The sequence below is a fragment of the Sinocyclocheilus rhinocerous genome, unplaced genomic scaffold (genome assembly GCF_001515625.1).
Source record: "Sinocyclocheilus rhinocerous isolate Xijiao unplaced genomic scaffold, SAMN03320098_v1.1 scaffold503, whole genome shotgun sequence".
Classification (NCBI taxonomy): Eukaryota; Metazoa; Chordata; class Actinopteri; order Cypriniformes; family Cyprinidae; genus Sinocyclocheilus; species Sinocyclocheilus rhinocerous.
The window spans coordinates 694,541-715,295 of NW_015643185.1; the positions used below are offsets into that span (position 1 = coordinate 694,541).

At 39.4% G+C, this 20,755-nt stretch overlaps 1 protein-coding gene across 1 annotated transcript in view; it reads left to right on the top strand.

The window, feature by feature from the left end:
• The window catches only part of LOC107757094 (synaptotagmin-14-like), a 64,048-nt gene that overhangs the window by 10,692 nt on the left and 32,601 nt on the right, over window positions 1-20,755 (top strand). Inside the window, exon 2 of the mRNA XM_016574472.1 lies at window positions 10,443-10,490. Within this exon, the coding sequence (XP_016429958.1) occupies window positions 10,443-10,490 (48 nt within the window). The remainder of the gene's footprint in view (window positions 1-10,442; window positions 10,491-20,755) is intronic.

Below are 20,755 nucleotides of genomic sequence, written 5' to 3' on the forward strand. Positions count from 1 at the left end.
AACTGAGCACACAGTGATTGAAGGAGAAAAAGTTGAATGTCCTTGCATGGCCTAGTCAGAGCCCAGACTGAAACCCCACTGAATATCTGTGGAATGACTTGAAGACTGCAGTCCACAAACGGTCACTTTCAAATTTAACTGAACTTGAGCAGTTCTGCAAAGAAGAGTGGGCAAATATTGCAAAGTCTAGATGTGCAAAGTTGGTAGAGACATTTCCCAACAGACTAAATCATCACTGAATCATCAATGAACTGACTTTAGCTGGAAAAATGACTCTTTGTTATTGTCCTCTTGCATTTTTGACAAACTATTTTCCTGTTTGACATTGTAAAGCTGCTTTGACACAATCAGTATTATATAAAGCGCTATATAAATAAAGGTGACTTGACTTGACTAAAGGCTGTAATTAAAGCAAAAGGTGGTTCAACAAAATACTGACACAAGGGGGTGATCCTTTTTCCAACTCAGTGATTCTGTGTTTTTTTTTTCCTGACATGTTGGTGTTATATATTTCACTTTTGCACTGAGTAAATACAGCTAGAAAAAAACAAAAACTGTGTCCATCCTCATTTCTGAATTACAATACTATTTCACAATATTTATGTTTTTACAGTATTTTTCATCAACTAAATGCAGTCTTGGTGAGCATAAGCCTTCCTTCAAAAACATTAAAAAAATACTACTGACTTCCAAATGTAGAGTGTAAATATCATCTAGTTCTAGTTTACAATAAACAAAATGTGATTATTTTAAAAGGGGGTGATTCTTTTCTATACTCACTGTATATGAAATAGAATATGTTTGTAAAATTATACATTTCTTGACTGTCACTTAATCAATTTAATGCATATTTGCTGAATAAGTATTAATTTCTTTTTAAAAAATTCTTTTTTTGAATGGTAGAGTATCTTCTTTTATGATACATAATTTAAGAATGATAATTATTTTTCTCATTCGTATATACAGTATATATATATATATAATTATTTTTATTTATTTTTTTTTTTTAATCTGCAGTAATCGTTTATCTTGATTGCCAATTACCAAAGGTACAAATAGTCTTATTGAAGTTGCATTCAAAATGAACTTGCCTCAAAATTTTGAAGGGGCACATGAATGGTTATAATGCTGAATAAATCTCTAATTCCAAACAGGCTGTATAATATCTTTCATTTCTCTCTCTTTCTCTGGTTCTTTCCTGCTGCCCGTGGGATGTTGATTTCTTTCCTTGGCCAACTGTGGTTTATCCCAAAGAGAATATCACACACTGGATTTCTGAAAATGAAGTGCACGTAATGATTAGCATTTTTTGTTTCACATTTTGCAACACTGCTTGAATTAAACAAAAAGTAATGCAAATTTAAAAACTGATAAGACTTGGCTGTTCCTCGCCTCTAGACTAACATTTACATGCAAACCCACACACCGGTCTTAGTCAGTCTTTAGGGGCATCTTGTGCATGAAATCAACTGCATCAGCTGTGGTGCAGTCCTCAAGAGTCTGACTTCTGCAGAGTCTGTTTTCATGACTCAGATCAGTGCAGACAGATCATGAACCTGATCCAATGCAAAGTCTGAATGCAGAGTGTGAAGTAGATGAAGTCCCAGCAGATTCCAGTCACCAAAACACACACAGAGCCCCATTCCCTCAACCAACAGCAAGCGGAGGACTCCAGAGAGTAGATGTGCAGGGCCGTAATTGCCGTGTAGTGTTGGTCTACTGGGCGCTAGTGAAATAGAAAGCAAACAAGATACTTAAATGAGTTTAAGATTTTTTTTCTCTTTTCTACTGTTTCCAGATTAGTTGGATTAGTTAAAGCCACTCACAGATTACAAGATTAAATTGTGGCTAATCAATAATTGATCCATGAAAACAAATGGACTTTAATCAGTATTATTTTAATTTCTGTTCTTAATGTCTGATTTAAAACTCTTCACAGGACCGTAAGCAGCCTGGAGGAGTTTGTGGAAAGGAGGCGTATGCCAGCAATCAGAATCTTCTAATTGGTTTGGGACTTCAGATCTAGTGCAGATTTTAAGACTTGTTTGCAAATGCCCATTAGCTTTTATGTGTCTTGACCTAAATTGCTTCTCTCTCTCTCCCTAGAGGATGAGAATGAGAAAGAGAGAGAGTGAGTGAGTGAGTAAGAAAGAAAGGGAGATAAATGTAGACTGCAGTGAATATGATCTCCCTTAGATGGCCAAACTGTTAATTGCGGCGTTGTGTGTCAGACTGGTAATGTGTGTGCGGAAGAGAGAGAGAGAGAAAGAGTGAGACTCTCTAGGGCAAAGTTGTCTCTTCTCTGTCTGGCTATCAGTCTGGGTCACAGTTAATCAAGACAGCTACATGTAACTGATACTGGAACTCTCAACCCAACACTACAAAACTGAAAGAGAAAGATTGTGCAAAGAAACATAGTTTTGATATTTGGACCAACATTGCTTTTGTACAACGGTTTAATAAATAAGTTAATATTGAGTAACTTCTGTGTTTTAGTTTGATTAATTCATTAATTAATTATTTTTTAATAATTAATCAATAATAAATAAAATGTATAATTTTTTGTTCCACCAATGAAAATATGTCCAAACAAAGCCAGAGATAATCGTCACGTGTCTCATTAAAAAAAGGCACTTGCTTACTTTGTTTCTGTTGTGTTTGAACAAATCAGTTGAGTGAGTGATTCAACAACTCAATTCTAATGTCAGTTACAGTACTTGTTTTGTTCCTGAATGAGTTGGTGTTTTTGAACTAATCAATTGTTGAATTAATAATAAATTGACTCTCTCATAATAAAGAGAGGAGGTGCGGAGAGACCCCTGATATGATTGTAAAGTGCTTTGGGTCTACAGTAGTACATAATAAAAGCACTATGTGAATGCCTCATTCATTCATTCATAAAGATGAGAGAGTCATTTGGCGTAATGCTGTGTCCTGCAGAGAGAGTCCACACCACTAATGGACACAAACATGGACGAGCAAAGTGATAGAAACAGTGGAAAGTCCCAGTGCTGTTAGACTGTATATTAGCACTCCTGAACCATGTAGGATATCAGAGCGAATCAGACAATTTAAGATTCGATTAGAACAGTGTTGAAACAACACAAAGAGCCAAATTCCACAAAGAGGCCCAGGATAACAAGCTGTTGACCATAAATCTGCCCAGGATCCTGGCGCCGCAAGTCTAACTAACTAGAAGCTTTGAACAGCTTGCAGCTTAAAACAAAGAGCTCTTATTGATAATTCCAACTCAGGAAGGAGATTAGCAATTTTGGGGCAAGCAACCCAAGATTAATGGTCGAAGAGACAACACATCACGACCATCACAAGTAAAACCATGAGGAAATCATGAGTTAAGACTTCCTTTATTTTTCCACGTCCTCACATTCACAGAATGACTATCTTTTACATATATATATGCATCAAAATTATGCTAAAAGGACTTATGAACAAGAATCATTCCATTGCATAACTCCATATCATATATGTAAACCACACATTTGGCTATCATGTTCTAATCACTAATTGTGTATGTCCTTTTGAATAACTATTGAATAGTTTATAGGTTTATATTCGAGTTTGGTATGCATGTGTGTGAAAAGTCCTACTTGAAACGTTTCTATCAATCAGTTCTTTGTAAAATGTATCAGATTCTTGCTATAGAAACCATTGTCTAAATTACACTCTGCAAGAGCGGGAAAATTCGGACCATGTGACTAATAAGATAACATGTTGATTTATGTATTGGGAGGAGAAATGTAGTAACACCCGGAGCTAAGACGATGTCTAACTGGTAAAGACACCATTTGGGATGTCCAAAAGCTGAGTTTAAAAACTCAAATTTTGCCAAGGCTTTTAGCCTTCAAGTTCTTCGAGTACTTTCCCAGTGTGCTCTGGCTTGCATGCCAGCTGCTCATCTACCATCATGAGAGTTTCATGTTCGTTTTGGCACAAAGCTGTGTCTCCGAATCTGACCGCGTCTGTGCCCACCACCAAAACTTCAACCAGCCCACAACTCTACACCATTCTTCAGCCAACGCCCAACGATTAGTTCTCCAAGACGTCACTACAGAAGACTAGACCTCCAGCAAATCAACAACCTTGGGAAACCCGTTTCTGCAATGACGCCACAATGGAAATCACTATAAACACAGGCAACGCAAGTAAACCTCCAGATTCTAGCTCAACTGGTGCATTTAATATAAAGTTTAGTAGCCTCATTGAGGAACTCAATGCGAGGGTTAATCAAATGATTGACGGTTGTTCAGGTCTAAGAAATTGCATATATTGCTGTAAACTTGGGATTTCACATTTCCACTCTCTTAAACTCATTCTTTCCTCACTTTCTCTCTTTCTGCAACTTGTGTGAATGTGTGAGTGCATGTGTTTGTGTCAGATTAGTTTGTCTTAGATTTGTCCAATAAAGTCTTATTTATATTGAAAAGAGAAGTATCTTGTGTTTTGTGCTTACAAGTTAATGTCTTAAACTGCCAATCTTGTAACTGTGCTAATAAATGTTTTCACTATACTTTGGATATTAATATCCAATGTTATATGACCCGTTCAATTGACCGCTGGCCAATTCAGTTGATCAGCAGTAAAACCGTGATTGTCCAAATTCCCTATAAAAATCATAATTAATTCGTTAATTAGGTAGTTTCCCTTACTACCAACATTGTGGATCAAGACACTTAAAGTGAAAGTCACTTTGGATAAAAGTATCAGCTAAAATAGTGAATTTCTCAGCTGATGCTATTGAGTGATTTTTCTCTTTACTATCGCATTTTGCTTCAGATTAAATTAAAACGGCAAAAGTGCCAGACAAAAGCACAGATGACCCATATGTGCTTAGGGCAGTTTCTAATATCTTTCTTTGAAAGCTGTGATCACTCTGGAGAGTGTGTTCTGGAAGGGTGCTAATTGTCCCTATGAATCAAGCTCTAATGATTCTTTAATGGAGTTGGCAGAGGTTTAAACTGTTGCCTGGTGGAGTTGGTTCATATTAAATTACGCTACCCAACCCTCAGCCCTCATCGTTCCAGTGTGCGTGTGTTTAGTTATTATTTTACCAAGCATTTACTTTTGCCAGATTTGAAGATGATTAATAGCATGTAAATGGCCTAAAATAACAATCGTTAATTGCATTTAAAATGGTTTCTATAAATGATTTTCTGTCTTGAAACGGTATGTCAGAGATTATTCTTTTCTTAAACCATAGATAATAAGGGCTCAGCCTGTTCACCACACATGCAACACTCTGTAAACACTCTGTAGACTGCTAGAATTGTACCTAGCATCACATTCCCAGAATCAATAGACTTTTACCTTTAGTAAAACACACACACACATCCAAACTTACATGTGATAATCACCGTGTTATTAGTTGTGAAAATTGAGGGTTTGGTAATTTAGATGAATTCATACTTAATTTAGTATATAATGGGCTCTGCTTCATGGGTGTATTTTTGGTGCTGAGCACAAATTTAAAAAAACAAATAAATCAAAATATGGTTTGTAAATCTTATTGAGTGCCATTTTTGAGTGTGAGGTTCTATGGCATTTAGTTTATCCAGTCTGTTCTCTCCCTTTCCACGTTTCTTTTCTTATTATTCAGTTATTCTGGTGGTAGTGATGTTATCTATTCAATTGCCATTTATGGCATCAACTTTCAGCAGTTGCTCCAGTGTTGCATCATTCTAGTCAGAATTCACAGTATGAAATATACAGGTCCCCCCACCCTTTTTGTCAAAGTTAAATAAAAATTTAAATGTCATCTGCTGTTGGACATTCTCAGTGGTAAAAAATTATTAAAAATAAACTAAATCTAATATAAATAGAGAAAAATGTTATAGCTGTAGCTACAGATGAAACAACACCCATATACTGTATACACTCATCCTTAACATATAACTAAGTGTAATGCATAAAATGCCTCTGCCTGACCAAAAAAATAACCCACACCCACATTTAAAAGACTCATTTCAAAAGAGCTTCAGTTGTCAGTCATCAAACCGACCATGGGATACTGGAAAACCACAGGTTTTTCTGTTCCTCAGTGGCATTTTCATTATATCCCTTCTGGTGAGCTGCTTCGGTGTGCTGTTGTTTTTGAAGCCAAAGCGGATTTGTGTGTAAATCTGTCAGTCTGTGAGGATAAGATGTTGTTGTTTTTTTTTATATAGAGAGTGAGAGATGGTGAAAATAGCACATACAAAATCTGGAGCTGTTAAGCCCAGGCAGGAAGGATTCTAGATCTAGATAGATGCAGATAAAGTGGGAGCTGCTTCGGTGTGCTGTTGTTTTTGAAGCCAAAGCGGATTTGTGTGTAAATCTGTCAGTCTGTGAGGATAAGATGTTGTTGTTTTTTTTATATAGAGAGTGAGAGATGGTGAAAATAGCACATACAAAATCTGGAGCTGTTAAGCCCAGGCAGGAAGGATTCTAGATCTAGATAGATGCAGATAAAGTGGTAGGCAAAGTATATACTTGGATTTCTACCTTGGACTCACTATAGTATGAATTGGTATGGAGGTCTGTGTTAGTATTTAAGTTACTAGTTAATAGTACTATTATTTAGTTATATATTTGTGTAAGTATTTATAGTACTCATGGTTACTGTACTTAACTCTCTTATTGAGCTAACAAACTGCACCCACCTGTGATCCTTGGGACAAATTTTTAAATGTATTATGATATGGAAAATATATTAGTAGAGAATACTGAAGAAGTAACACTTTTTGTATGAAAAGAACTATGTTCTGTTTACTTTTATCAATTTTGGCATTTCATAATGTCTCGTAAATTTTATTACAACATCTGTATTATTCTGAAACTTCTGAAAACAATTTATGTATATCTTGTAGTTTAATGCAGATATTTTTGTTTATATGAATTGATTTATTATGCTATACCATGTCCATGTCCTTTGGTGGATACATTGTGCTTTGCAAAGTTTGACGTGACTTTACTTCACAAAGTGTGATCTCCAGATCAAAAGGGCGCTTCTTTTCCCCTTTCTCTCTCTTTCGTTTTTCCTCATTCTAGGGTTTAAAAACTAAATAGAGGGAAATACCTGTATAAAACTGGGACAGGCCTCTATAAATACAAAACAGCCCTGTCTGAGAAGGGGAGATGGATGAAAGAAAGAGAGAGGACAAATGTACTTAGGGTTTGGCCCTGCAACCTCACCTTGGCTTAGTTTACTTACTTTATTTACAGACTTGGCATCAATCAAACAGTTTCCCTCAGGACTGAATCAAAACTGACCTCCAGAGCAGAATCCTTCGAGATGAACCACAGGCCTCAGAGATTCTGACTAAATGGTCCACTTTGCAGTTTATTCTGACCAATTAGATGGGGAAAAGGCTCTTTAACTTATTAGTAAAAAAAAAAAAGTTTGCTTTTTCAATTAACATTATTGGGTATAAATCTTAAATGTATAATTTAAACCTTGAAGTCCAAATATCCATTGAAGAGTAATAAATCAATGTTCAGATATCTGTGCCATATTATCTGCGATGTGCATTAGTCCCTAAACAATGTGCTGAATCTAAACTGCAGATGAAGGGATTGCAACAGGCCCTTGCTAGGATATCTCAAATTATGTGAGTTCAACTTCAGTTCAACTAGATGGAAGTTATTGCATATTTATCAGAGCTGTTAGATCTTAATGTGATTTTAATCTGCATTCTACACCATGGGTCTAAAACCACACTGGCTGCGTGAGGAGAGACCATGTCAGTATAGCTCTCTCTCTCTCTCTCTCTCTCTCTCTCTCTCTCTCTCTCTAGGCTAGTTTTGTGTTAAAGCTACATTTGTCAGGATTCCATTTAAATATATGAATATTCAGCTGTTGGTCATTTTACATACAGCTGTGTGATGTATAATTACAGCATTTGGGGGGGGGTATGATAGACCCAAAACACTCTGTGCCAATGTCCAAAATTAAACTGGTGTTTAAAGTGTTTTACAGTCATTGAGCAGTGATCAAGCTTCATTACCATGGAAAGATGCACATTGTGAAATTTAGTCTTAGATGTAATTGATTAGACTCCACGTCACAGGTTACAGGTTGACAGCACACATTAAGAAAGCATAAACTGACATCTTTGCCTGCTTCCATCTCTCTCCTCCAGAATGACCTTTACTCACCTTCTCACAAACAACCTCTGCAGGTCAACCTGACATTACAACCCCCCACAGGCTAAATGCCAACGCTCATCCAGAATCAAAGTCTCCCCTTTTTCAACTGTAATCATATTTAATGCACAAATAACAAGCTATTACTCAATTGTAACATTGAAACTTGCCGTTTCTGTAAAGCTGCATTGAAACGATATATATTGTGAAAGCACTATACAGATATACTTGAGTTGAATTGATAATTTTTTTTAAGGTCACTAAATACTTAAGACAAGTAGACAAAAGCAAAACGACCTCTTTGCAGTTGAACGCTGAGTTGAATAAAGCTCTTGGCAGTGCAGAGATGCTCATTCAGGACTCCAAGCATTCTCAAACAAGTACCATACAATCTGTTGTTCATTTGTTAGTTTGAGAAGCACTTGAATTAAAATTGGGTCAAATGGGTCAAATTTGTCTATGAAGGTTTGAGTAACAATGGCAATGTCATCCAGTAATCACAGTAATAATATTAGTTATTTATTTATTTTACATGTTTGAAAATATAAATAATATTATATTATTATTGTTTAAATATAAACTCTCTTATGCTCACAGAGGCTGCATTTATTTGATAAAAAAAATACAGCAAAAACCATAATATTATGAAATATTGTTACAATTTAAATGTACAATTAATGTTTTCTTTTTTAATATATTTTAAATCATTCTAATATGCTGATTTGCTGCCCAAAAAACATTTCATATTATTATAAATTATTATAAAAAGAGTTCAGATTAACACGACGGTGATGCTTGTTTGAATTCATTACCTTTGAAAGGTTATTTAGCAGGGCATAGATTAAAGACTTACAGTAGGTTATGCTTGCTAAAGTTAGATACTGGCACATTAGAAGGTTGTCTGAGAAGGCTGATACCAAAATTTGTTGTGCTGCAGTTTTTATTTGAGCATATGGAACATGTTTTAAATACTGTAAGTGTTAAGATATTAAAAGAATCAGTGTAGGCCAATATGCCTTAAACAGTGTAAAGGGCCCTTGAGGTAAAAGGACCTTTAAACTTTTTATTACCCACAACAAATACCAATAAAAAACACCACAGCACTTTCCTAAACACCTGTTTGTCACTTTGCATCAAAAAGGCAAATTAAATGTTTTTCTTTAGTTTTATTATAGTTTTTAACTTTTATATTATTAGTTTTATTATATTTTTAGTTTTATTTTAGCATTTTTTAAATACAATTATACAACTAAAAAACAACAACAACATTGCGCATGTGCATTGCGCATGTGCTCGCACAACCGCTGATGATTTCATTTTCCACTCAAGTCTGGGGCATGCGATATATCGTCTGCGCTAATATCGTAAGTGTTGTTTTAACGATGTGCAATCTGACATTGTCGAGTATATCCCAGTCTATGAGTATATCACAAAAACACACCTAGAGAGTGCACGCATACACTCTGTGAATGTAATTTAGTATATTAAAACGCATTTAGAATGGCCATTAGATTCAAGATAAGAGGCAAAATGCCTCTGTATGTCTTTTATATTTATATCACTGAATATAGTTAATCTATATTATAAACTAAGAGTGCCGTTTTTTCTCCAGATATCAGCATGATAACAAATGTAATATTGATTTTATACAAGTTTAATAACTTTAATAAATTTCGCCAATGAAATTAGTTCCAAACTGTTTTGCACGCGGAGCAACACACAGGACAGTGTTTCCTTACTGAATGAATCAGTTTTTTTGAACGAATGATTCAGTGACTCACTCATTAAAACAGTCAAATGTTTTATTCCTGAATTAATCAAACTTTTGAATGAATCGATTCAAAAAGTACAATAAATATCGCATACTTTAAAACTTTTACTTAAGTAATATTCTACACGGTGACTTTAAATTCTACCAAAGTCATTTTTGGGTAAGATATATTTACTTTTACTTAAGTGTGGCTTTCAATAGGCTACTTTATCCACCACTGATATCTTGAATTAGCTATTCTATTTTAAATTGCTTAGTTGCTTGAATTTAGTTTTAATTAAAAATAACAGCACTGATTCAAGGTGTCAATTATCAACACAAATATTGTTCCCTTGTATCAAAGCTTACATTGTTTCTTTGAAATCCATTTCATGGCTTCATAATGTCCAGTGTTTTGTCAATGTGATAAAGTCTTCAAGTCTCATGTGCATCAGTTTTAAGTGTCTGTCTGTTTCTCTGTGTTTGTGTCTCTGTTTAATGTGTTGTTGCATGTGTGTATTGTTTGTCATTAAATGTTGCTTTGTTTCTGCAGGTGGAGAGCGGAATTGTGGAGTACATGAGCTTATCTGCATCAGAAAAGGTAAGCGGCCAGTTTAAACATAAAATGGCTGCCACCTGTGCTGTACTCATCTGCTGTTAACCCAATTTCGTTTTAGCTTTCCATACTGAAAGAGACAGTTTTGATCACCGTTCATGCCTGTCCATGTCTGTCTGTCTTCTTCTAAATTTATTTGTAACAATGTTTATGTGTCATCATTTGATCTTCAGTGCACTTTCCTTTTGTATCTGTTGTTTTGAGCTTTCATTCAGTGTTTACCATCAGTCTTTGTGCTCATGCTCTTGTCTAAATGTGTATGTTGTCAAACCTAACTTTTTGCCCATTATCCTCACGGAAAGATTGTGGTTGTTTGATTGATTCTTTAATTATCCTCATGAAAAGGAAGGAAGGAAGGTTTAAAATGTGTATAAAAATAAAGACACTATTTACTGAAGGCTTTCAGTGGATGAGACATTAAACATTTTGTTGGATTGTGCTGCTGTTCCTGAGTTCCTCAGGGGTTTGTCCAGCTGTCTTGTTTGTTATCGGCTGGCTGGCTTGTTTAGTGAGAGCTCAGTCTCGGCAGATTTAACATCATTAGTGAGGATCTGCGGTCCCAGTGTAATAAAGTCTCGTGGTCCAGGTGGACCGGATGAGTGCTGGGTCTCTGCAGAGCTGTTCCTGAGGCTGAACCCATCAGTACTGATGACCCTATTTAGACATGACTCTTCACACCAGTGTCCAGCGATTTAGTTTTTAGTGAAAGAGAAGATTTTTCTGTCCAAGTCTAAATGACATACAAGGTCACATCTTTGTTGACTAAATTTTCAGATAGCTAAATAAATGGAGATTCCATTATGTTTTTTAATGAACATAATTGTATCATATCACAGTTGAGCTGTCCAAGAACACTTTCAGAAGACGAGTTATTCACCACCTGTGTGTGGTGTGTTTGTGTTAGTTTGGACACTCGTCAGGCAACATCTGTTCACTGTCAGTCAGATTCCTAGGTGTTTGTTGACAGAACATTTCTGCTGCGGCTAATGCTAGTTTTATAGCTGTGATGAGTGTTGGAAAGTAACTAACTAAAGTTGTGATGCTACAAGCCTAACTACAAATTTTAGTGGTGTAGTTGAGTTGATTTAGAGTAGCTTTTCCAGTGACACTTTTTCCAACGAGTAGCAGTATAGCATGACAAATTGCTCCATCGTTGTTTTCAGCTTTTCAACCGTGTGAAACTCAGTGATTAAATATGTCCTAAAATGTCCTCCTCTGATATGAAGTTTTGGGAAGTCAGATTCATTTTGGTGAATCAGTTCTTTTAAAGCAGCACTATGTAACTTTTGGCGCTCTAGCGGTTAATAAACAGAACTGCACACATCCCGCGGAAGAACATTCCAACCAGAGCTACTTCTCTAAGTTTATGTCTATGGCGATTCACGCAGGTATGTGTTACTCCGCAGCGGTGACGACCCGACCAGGCTACAATAGTCCAAATATAAGTACTTATTATAAGTGTACCGTAGTGATGCGGAATAAGACAAATACGCGGTTTGGAAGATGAATTCATGATGTACTCGCTCATTATATATATTTTGCAAATTTTGAACACAGAAAAAGTTACATAGTGCTGCTTTAAATGTACCAGTTAAATAAATGATTCACCAATTTATTGGAGGTCCTATTTTATGTTTTGGCGTGATAAAGTATAATATTTTTTTACAATGATATTACAAAATGTATATTATACATTGTATTACACATACTAATATCTTGCTGTTGTTTCATATCCAAATTATGCTGTGTCTTATTTTATTGGTGGTGTTTAGGGTGTATTGATCTGTTTATATGCTGTTTGTTACTTTGATTTCTTAAACTGTACATGGTATATCGCTATATCAAATAATCCTGTTTTAAAAAGAATATTAAATCACCTCAAACTGCTTTTTTAAAGCTACTGTAGTTAGCTACAGTTTATTAGTAGCTTAATGTAAACTGTACAGGTAAAAGAAGGAGAGAGACAGAAATATAATTTGGTATAATGAGAATGACAGAGAGTGGCATGAAAGAAGAAAAAGAGGAACAACTATGCAGAAATGAAACTGTTTTATAATGAAAACACTTTAAGATTAAACAGACTAATGTTAAATCCTGCTGGCCCATCACTTGATGATATTTTAATGTCCTTCAAAAGCAGAGCTGTTTATGAGGCCTATAAAATCTGGTAATGGAGGTGCTGCCTGCTTCTTCTCTATTCAAGTATGACTAGACATTATGTGTGTATTTGCAGCTTCATTTAGCAGACATATGTTTGTGTTTCATTATATCTCTCTATGAGTGTACACAGTGCTCTTGTCTGTCTGTCTGTCTGTCTGTCTGTCTGTCTGTCTGTGTGTGTGTGTGTGTGTGTGTGTGTGTGTGTGTGTGTGTGTGTGTGTGTGTGTGAGAGGGTGTTATGACTGAGGGCGTGCATGTGGGCCTCTGAGAGCACTTGTGGTCTGCTGTTATGTGGGAGTTTACAACAGTGTGTGTGGTTTTTGTGTCTGTAGTATTTTGTAATTCAGAGGTGGCTAAGCATCCTGACATGCTTTTACCTGTTTCTAGTGTGTGTGTGTGTGTGTGTGTGTGTGAGAGGGTGTTATGACTGAGGGCGTGCATGTGGGCCTCTGAGAGCACTTGTGGTCTGCTGTTATGTGGGAGTTTACAACAGTGTGCAATGTTTTTGTGTCTGTAGTATTTTGTAATTCAGAGGTGGCTAAGCATCCTGACATGCTTTTACCTGTTTCTATGACAACAGAACCAGCCAACAATATCCAAGAAGCAGAAGTCAATTTCTAGTTATAATAGTGTGATGATAATTTTTACCTTAAATGATGCACGAAGATGGTTATTTGAATCATTGCTATACACAAACTATCTCTGACATGTCTCATTGAAGAACTAACTAGCATTGTTCAGAACAGATTTATTTGAGGCGGATTTATTTATGGTAGATGTGGTCACTGTGGATTTGTGTTTAGGGTATTTTAACGGTTAGATGTAGTGTAGTTTTCAGTTTTTCTCCTCCTTGGCCTGCTTTTTTTTGGTTTGAATGGCTCAGCAGTGTCTTTACTCCAGATGCACCTGTTCTGTCCAGCTGTGTTTTTCTCTGGCCCAGATTCTGTCCTGGCTCAGGTGATTTTCTGTCTGATGATGACCTGGATTTATATCAGAAATGCAGTTCTGCAATGTGCAACAGGTGTGCAGACTCAATATGGTTACTCTATTAACATGGTTTTCTCTTTCACACACATTAGAGGCAAAACATGGTGTCTGTGTCCATTCATCTCTCAGTGCGTCATATCTTTCTTTTGCCCAATTTAATTTTTTTCACCCCATTGATTTGCAATTCCTCTGACTTAGAAGGATACTGCATTATATTGTAGCTGGATTTATGTAGTCAAAATAATTTATGTTGGTCTAATAAAACACAATTAAATCATATTGTTACTGTTATGAACAGTTTTTAAATAGTTTTGAATAGTTTACCGAAAAATTGTTCATTATTGACATTATCATGAAATTAAAGAAATAAAAAAATAAAGTCAGCCAGAAGTCAGAGTCAGAAAGAGTTTATTGCCAAGTATGTTTGCACATACAAGGAGTTTGTTTTGGTGACAGAATTTTCCAGTACACAGAGACATTGTCACAGATCGGCCAGGCTCAGCCACCTCCCAATCACAGCGAACACCATCACCTGAGTACTGATCACACGCACCTGTCACAAATCTGCAATCATCATCAGCTCCCCTTTAAAAGCACACACCTCACTTCACTCCAGTGTCCGGTCTCGTTTCAACGAAGTGGACTCTCTCTCTATGCTATCCGTGAGATACATTAAAAGACTTACCTGCCTGTTATACTTACCTCCTGTGTTTCCTCCAGTGTGTTCTCCTGTGTTCCGTTCCCGTCATCTGCTCCGTGGATTCCCCATGTACCCATCAACTGAGGTGTGTGCAGTCCTCTGTCTCCCTTCCACGATCTCCTGTGAATACCAGTTACGGTGTTACTCTCCTCATCTTCCCTAAAGACTGATATAAAGCTCAAATACTCACCTGCCTGTACCATCTGCATCGTTTGATGAAAATAAACAACCCTTGTATTTTTCTAATCCTCTGTGTGAGTCTCCTTCCATAACAGAAGACCGGACCACAAAGGATTCAGCAAGATGAGTGCACCCGACCCGTTCCAGGAGATCGTGGATGCCCTCAAACGGATACTCACCCCTGCCATTGTCACACACCGGTCACACCGGTCACACCCGTCACCAACGCCGCTTCCTCTTCCACGACAATCCTTACCGGTCCCATGGCCTGACCAGCGCCCTTCTCTGGCTCAGCGGAGGAGTGCAACGGATTTCTGCTGCAGTGTTCGCTCGCACTGGAGATGCAGCCACATCTTTACGCTACGGAAAGCACCAAGATAGCGTTCATCATATCACTGCTGACGGGACGAGCACTCCAATGGGCAGAAACCATCTGGTCCCAAGCTGGTACTGTAACTCAATCTCTTGATAATTTTATTGCGCATTTCCGAGAGGTTTTTGGTAAGCCAGTAGGCGATACCTCTGTCTGTGACCAGCTGTATCATCTCCATCAAGGTTCTCTATCCATAAATGATTACGCTCTCAAGTTCCAAACACTCGCAGCAGCCAGCGGCTGGAATGAGCGCGCACTTCTAACCACCTACCGGCAGGGACTAGAGTCGAGAGTGCGACTTCAGCTCGCAGCCTATGATGATTCCTATGGCTTGGAACGATTTATACAGCTGTCCATCCGACGTGCTACTCGTATGCAGTCTTGCATTGCAAAACATCAACTCTCACCATACACTCCACTCCTTCGCCGGCCAGACAGCATCAACCCTCCAGAACCAGGTCACGTACCCATGCTAGTGGACAGCACTCGACTCTCCTCATGGGAGCGGCAAAGATGGCTGAACCAGAGCTTGTGTTTGTACTGTGGAGCTGGGGGGCATGTAATCGCGGCTTGCCCAATTCGTCCACCACGACCTATAGTGAGTGTCATTAAGCCATCAATAGTTAATATGCAGCCCCTCACCACTGTTGTAAAACTTACTGCCTCCGGTATCTCCTTTCCAGTTCATGCCCTCCTCGACTCTGGTTCAGCCGGGAACTTCATCTCCGGGAATCTCTGCCGCCAGCTCAATCTCCCAACCACGACCACCAAGACCACCTACCAGGTCCAATCGATGACCGGAAAACCACTCAGCCGGAAACATGTGCATCACAGTGTGGGTCCTCTTCACTTGCAAGTTGGACAATTGCATGAGGAAACACTCCATCTCCTGGTTCTGGAGGATTCCACCGCTGATGTGATCCTAGGGCGTCCTTGGTTGGTGCAACACGATCCCATCTCCTGGAGAACTGGTGAGGTCCTGAAGTGGGGCAGTACCTGTTTTCCTGACTGTTTTCCTCACATTCCTCAGCCATCACCTCCTCACTCTGAAACCCTCACACTCAACTCCACATCCATCGAGAGCCCAGTCGAGAAACAGTCAGTCGACATTCCAGCCAGTTACGCCCCCTTCAGTGACGTATTCTGCCCGAAGAAAGCCTCCCAGTTACCTCCGCACCGGCCATGGGACTGTGCAATAGATCTGATTCCTGGTGAGCCAGTGCCCCATGGAAAGATTTACCCCTTATCACTCCCAGAACAGAAGGCCATGGAGGAGTATATTGAGGAGGCTTTACATCAAGGCTACATCCGCCCTTCTACGTCCCCTGCTGCTTCAAGCTTTTTCTTCGTGGCCAAGAAGGACGGAGGTTTGAGGCCTTGCATTGATTACCGAGCACTGAATAGGAGTACCGTCAAGTTTCGCTATCCACTTCCCCTCGTCCCAGCGGCATTGGAACATCTCCGCGGAGCCACCGTCTTCACCGAGTATGAGTATCTTGTCATGCCGTATGGACTAGTAAACGCCCCCTCCGTATTCCAGGATTTCATGCATGAGGTACTCCGGGAGTATCTACACTGGTTCGTCCTCGTCTACATTGATGACATCCTAATCTACTCCCGGAGCAAGGAAATCTCCAAGGAAATCATCGTAAGCCCCATCCAATGGAACAATAATCCAGATACTTCCGCCAATGCTTCAACTACCACTCTGCCGGGCTGTCCACAAGGAGTGCAGTATGTCACCAGAGCACAACGCACTCCCCTGATTCAATCCGTTCACACTTCTCTGGGCACTGGCCACCCAGGGTCCAACAGCACCATCTCGCTGCTGAAAGATCGCTTCTGGTGGACCAATATGGCCAGGGATGTAAGAAGGTTTGTCCAAGGCTGTTCCGAATGTGCCATCTCCAAGAGCCCACGCCATCTACCATCTGGCAAGCTTCTTCCGCTGCCCGTTCCCAACCGCCCTTGGTCATACCTAGGAGTTGACTTCATCACCGATCTGCCGGCCTCGGACGGTCACATGTGTTCTAGTAGTCATTGATCGATTCTCTAAATCCTGCCGTTTTCCCCCCCTCAAGGGCCTACCCACAGCTATGGAGACTGCTGAGATCATGTTTAACAATATCTTCAGATATTAACGAATTCCAGAAGACATTGTTTCAGACCGTGGCCCACAGTTCATCTCCAGGATATGGAAGGCGATCTTCTCCCTCCTAGGTGTGACCTTAAGCCTCTCGTCAGGATACCATCCCCAGTCTAACGGGCAGACGGAGAGGAAAATCCAAGAAATCGGGCGTTTCCTACGAACCTTCTGCCATGGCCACCAGAACTCTTGGAACCAGTTCCTAGGCTGGGCCGAGTACGCGCAAAACTCTCTTCGTCTGCCATCCACTGGACTTATTCCCTTCCAGTGCATACTCGGGTACCAGCCTCCCCGATGGAAGAACCCCCTCTTCCGTTAATCCAGGAGGACGGTACCATCTACAAGGTCGACGAGATCTTGGACTCCTGGCCCCGTGGTGGTCTCTTAGAATATCTTGTGGACTGGGAAGGCTATGGGCCAGAGGAACGTTCATGGGTTCCCAGAGCTGACATCCTCGATCCAACGCTGCTAGAAGCCTTTCACTCCACTCATCCAGATCACCCTGGGCCCCGAGGAAGAGGTAGGCCACCACAACGTCGGGGTGGAGGAGGGGGTACTGTCACAGATCGGCCAGGCTCAGCCACCTCCCAATCATAGCGAACACCATCACCTGAGTACTGATCACATGCACCTGTCACAAATCTGCAATCATCATCAGCTCCCCTTTAAAAGCACACACCTCACTTCACTCCAGTGTCCGGTCTCGTTTCAACGAAGTGGACTCTCTCTCTATGCTATCCGTGAGATACATTGAAAGACTTACCTGCTTGTTATACTTACCTCCTGTGTTTCCTCCAGTGTGTACTCCTGTGTTCCATTCCCTGGTCCATTCCAGTCATCAGCTCCGTGGAAACTCCGTGTACTCATCATCTGAGGTGTGTGCAGTCCTCTGTCTCCCTTCCACGATCTCCTGTGAAATCCAAATACGGTATTACTCTCCTCATCTTCCCTAAAGACAGATATAAAGCTCAAATACTCACCTGCCCGTACCATCTGCATCGTTTGCTGAAAATAAACAACCCTTGTATTTTTCTAATCCTCTGTGTGAGTCTCCTTCCGTAACAGACATCAACAACACAGATAATAAAAAAATAAAGATATATGAATAAAATACACATGTGTATATATAAATAAAAATAGACAAATTGTATGTATACAGGTGTGCTATAGATGGAATAGAGTAAAATGTAGGGATGGACTAAGATGGTAAGAAGTAGTATTGCACATATTTTTATTGCACAATGGGGACAGCATTTAACTGTTCATGAGGTAGTTTGCCTGGGGGAAGAAACTTTTCTTGTGCCTGGCTGTCCTGGTGTTCGGTGCTCTGTTGTGCCGACCAGATGGCAAAAGTTCAAGAAGGCTTGAATATGAGGGATCCAGAGTGATTTTCTGAGCCCTTTTCCTCTGGATATATGCAGTTCTTGAAGGGTGAGCAGGGGAGCACCAAAAATCCTTTCAGCAGTCTGAACCATCCTCTGTAGTCTTCTAATATATTATTTTGTAGCTGAGCCAAACCAGACAGTTATTGAAGTGCAGGACAGACTCGATGACTGAGTAGAACTGTGTGAGCAGCTCCTGTGGCAGGTTGAACTTCCTTACCTGGAGAAGGAAGTATAACCTTTGTTGGGCCTTTTTAATAATGGAGTCAATATGATTGTGCCACTTCAAGTCCTGAGAGATGGTGGTGCCCAGGAACCTGAATGACTCTGCTGCAGCCACAGTGCTGTTCATGATGGTGAGTGGGGGGAGTGCAGGGGGGTTTCTCCTGAAGTCCACAATCATCTCCACAGTTTTGAACATGTTCAGCTTCAGGTTGTTGAGACTGCACCAGACAGCCATCTGTTCAACCTCTTGTCTGTAAGCAGACTCATCACCTTCCTGGAAGAGGCAGATGACTGTAGTGTCGTCTGCAAACTTCAGGAGCTTGACAGAGGGGTCAGTAGAGGTGCAGTCGTTGGTGTAGAGGGAGAAGAGCAGTGGGGAGAGAACACATCCCTGAGGGGTGCCAGTGCTGATGGTCTGGCTGTTTGACATGAATTTCCCCATGTCTCACTAGCTGTTGCCTACAGTGGGTATAGAAAAGAATCACCCCCCTTTAAAATAATCACATTTTGTTGCACACAGTTGGACACAGTTTTTAAATAAAATTTAAAAAAACATTTCTGACATGTTTTTGTTGTATCTTTCATTTATATCTTTCACTTGGAAGTTGCACTGAGTAAATACAGCTGGATAAAACAAAAACGGTGTCCGTCTTAATTTCAGGCTGTAAAGCAACAAAATGTGATTATTTTCAAGGGGGTGATTCTTTTATATATCCACTGTATCAGAAAGATGGTGATCCACTGACAGCTAGGAACAGAGAGCTGGGTTAGTTTGGACTGGAGGAGTGTTGTGATGATGGTGTTGAAAGCCGAACTGAAGTCTACAAACAAGATCCTCACATAAGTCCCCGATTTGTCCAGACACTGCAGGATGAAGTGTAGTCCCATGCTCAACACATCATCCACGGACCTGTTTGCCAAGAAAGCAAACTGCAGGGGGTCCAGTAGAGGTCCAGTAATGTCCACTTCCATTCAGCAAGGATGCATTAAATTGATCAGTTACCATTTACAATAAAGGCATTTATACCAAATCAGCATATTAGAATGATTCGTAAAAGGATCGGGTGACATTGAAGACTAAAAATCTAAACAATTCCATACTTTTGAATGGTATTGTATATAATATTTACATTTATTTACTAATTATTATTTAAAACAATAAGGTCTCCATTCATTGTAATTGCATGGAAACAGCAGCCAACTTAACCTTAAGAATTCCTCCTTTTGTGGTCCACAGAATAAGAGTCATTCAGTTTTTGGAATGACATTTTATTTTTGGGTGAACTGTTCCTTTAAAACTGTGTAGGTCTGGAAAGCCTGCTGTAAATGTTCCTTCTCTGAGCACTGAACCATACCGAACGCTGTCAGTTTATCCTGTCACCTCCCTTCTATAAGTGTGTGGAGACTGACAGGAGGAACTCTCGGTACAGTGGATTATTTTGTCCTGTTATTGATGTCTGTGACTCAAGCCGCTTTGACTAAATTGGCACCTGACTGCAAGACTCTCAGAAGAACATATGACTAATAGATTTTTTTCCTTCTGCAAGATGGTTAAATGTACCTCACAGTGATCTAAGTATATTTCAAATAGAACATGAAAGAACAGAAACCAGAAATAATATTATAAATGACCGAACGGAAAGAGGAAACATGAGGGGGAAGAGGAGGCAAGTGGGTTATCAGGCAAATGTTTTCATTGCATTGATCAGGAAACACACAGGCTGTAAATCAATTAACATTATTAAAAATAGCAGATGGAGGGAGAGCTGTTTTATAAGTGTTTGTTTGACCAGAATCACCTCAAACACTCAGAAACTGAATTAACTCTCTCATTGCCTGCATCCAGAAACAAGCTTAGAAATTAATGAAGTGTCTTAAACTGTTTGAGTAGCAGTTACTGTATATTTAAGGATGTTTATCAGCCTTGTAGTTGTTTATTTGTTGCAAATCTGTGAATCATGCACCAGTGCTATATAATTTATCCTATTGTTATTGCTCTCTTATGCTATTGATGTCTTAACCGCAGTGTGTAATTGTTTGGAAGTAGTAAGGATGTTAGTGTCTTTGTTGTCAGGAAACATGGTGTGGCAAACATGG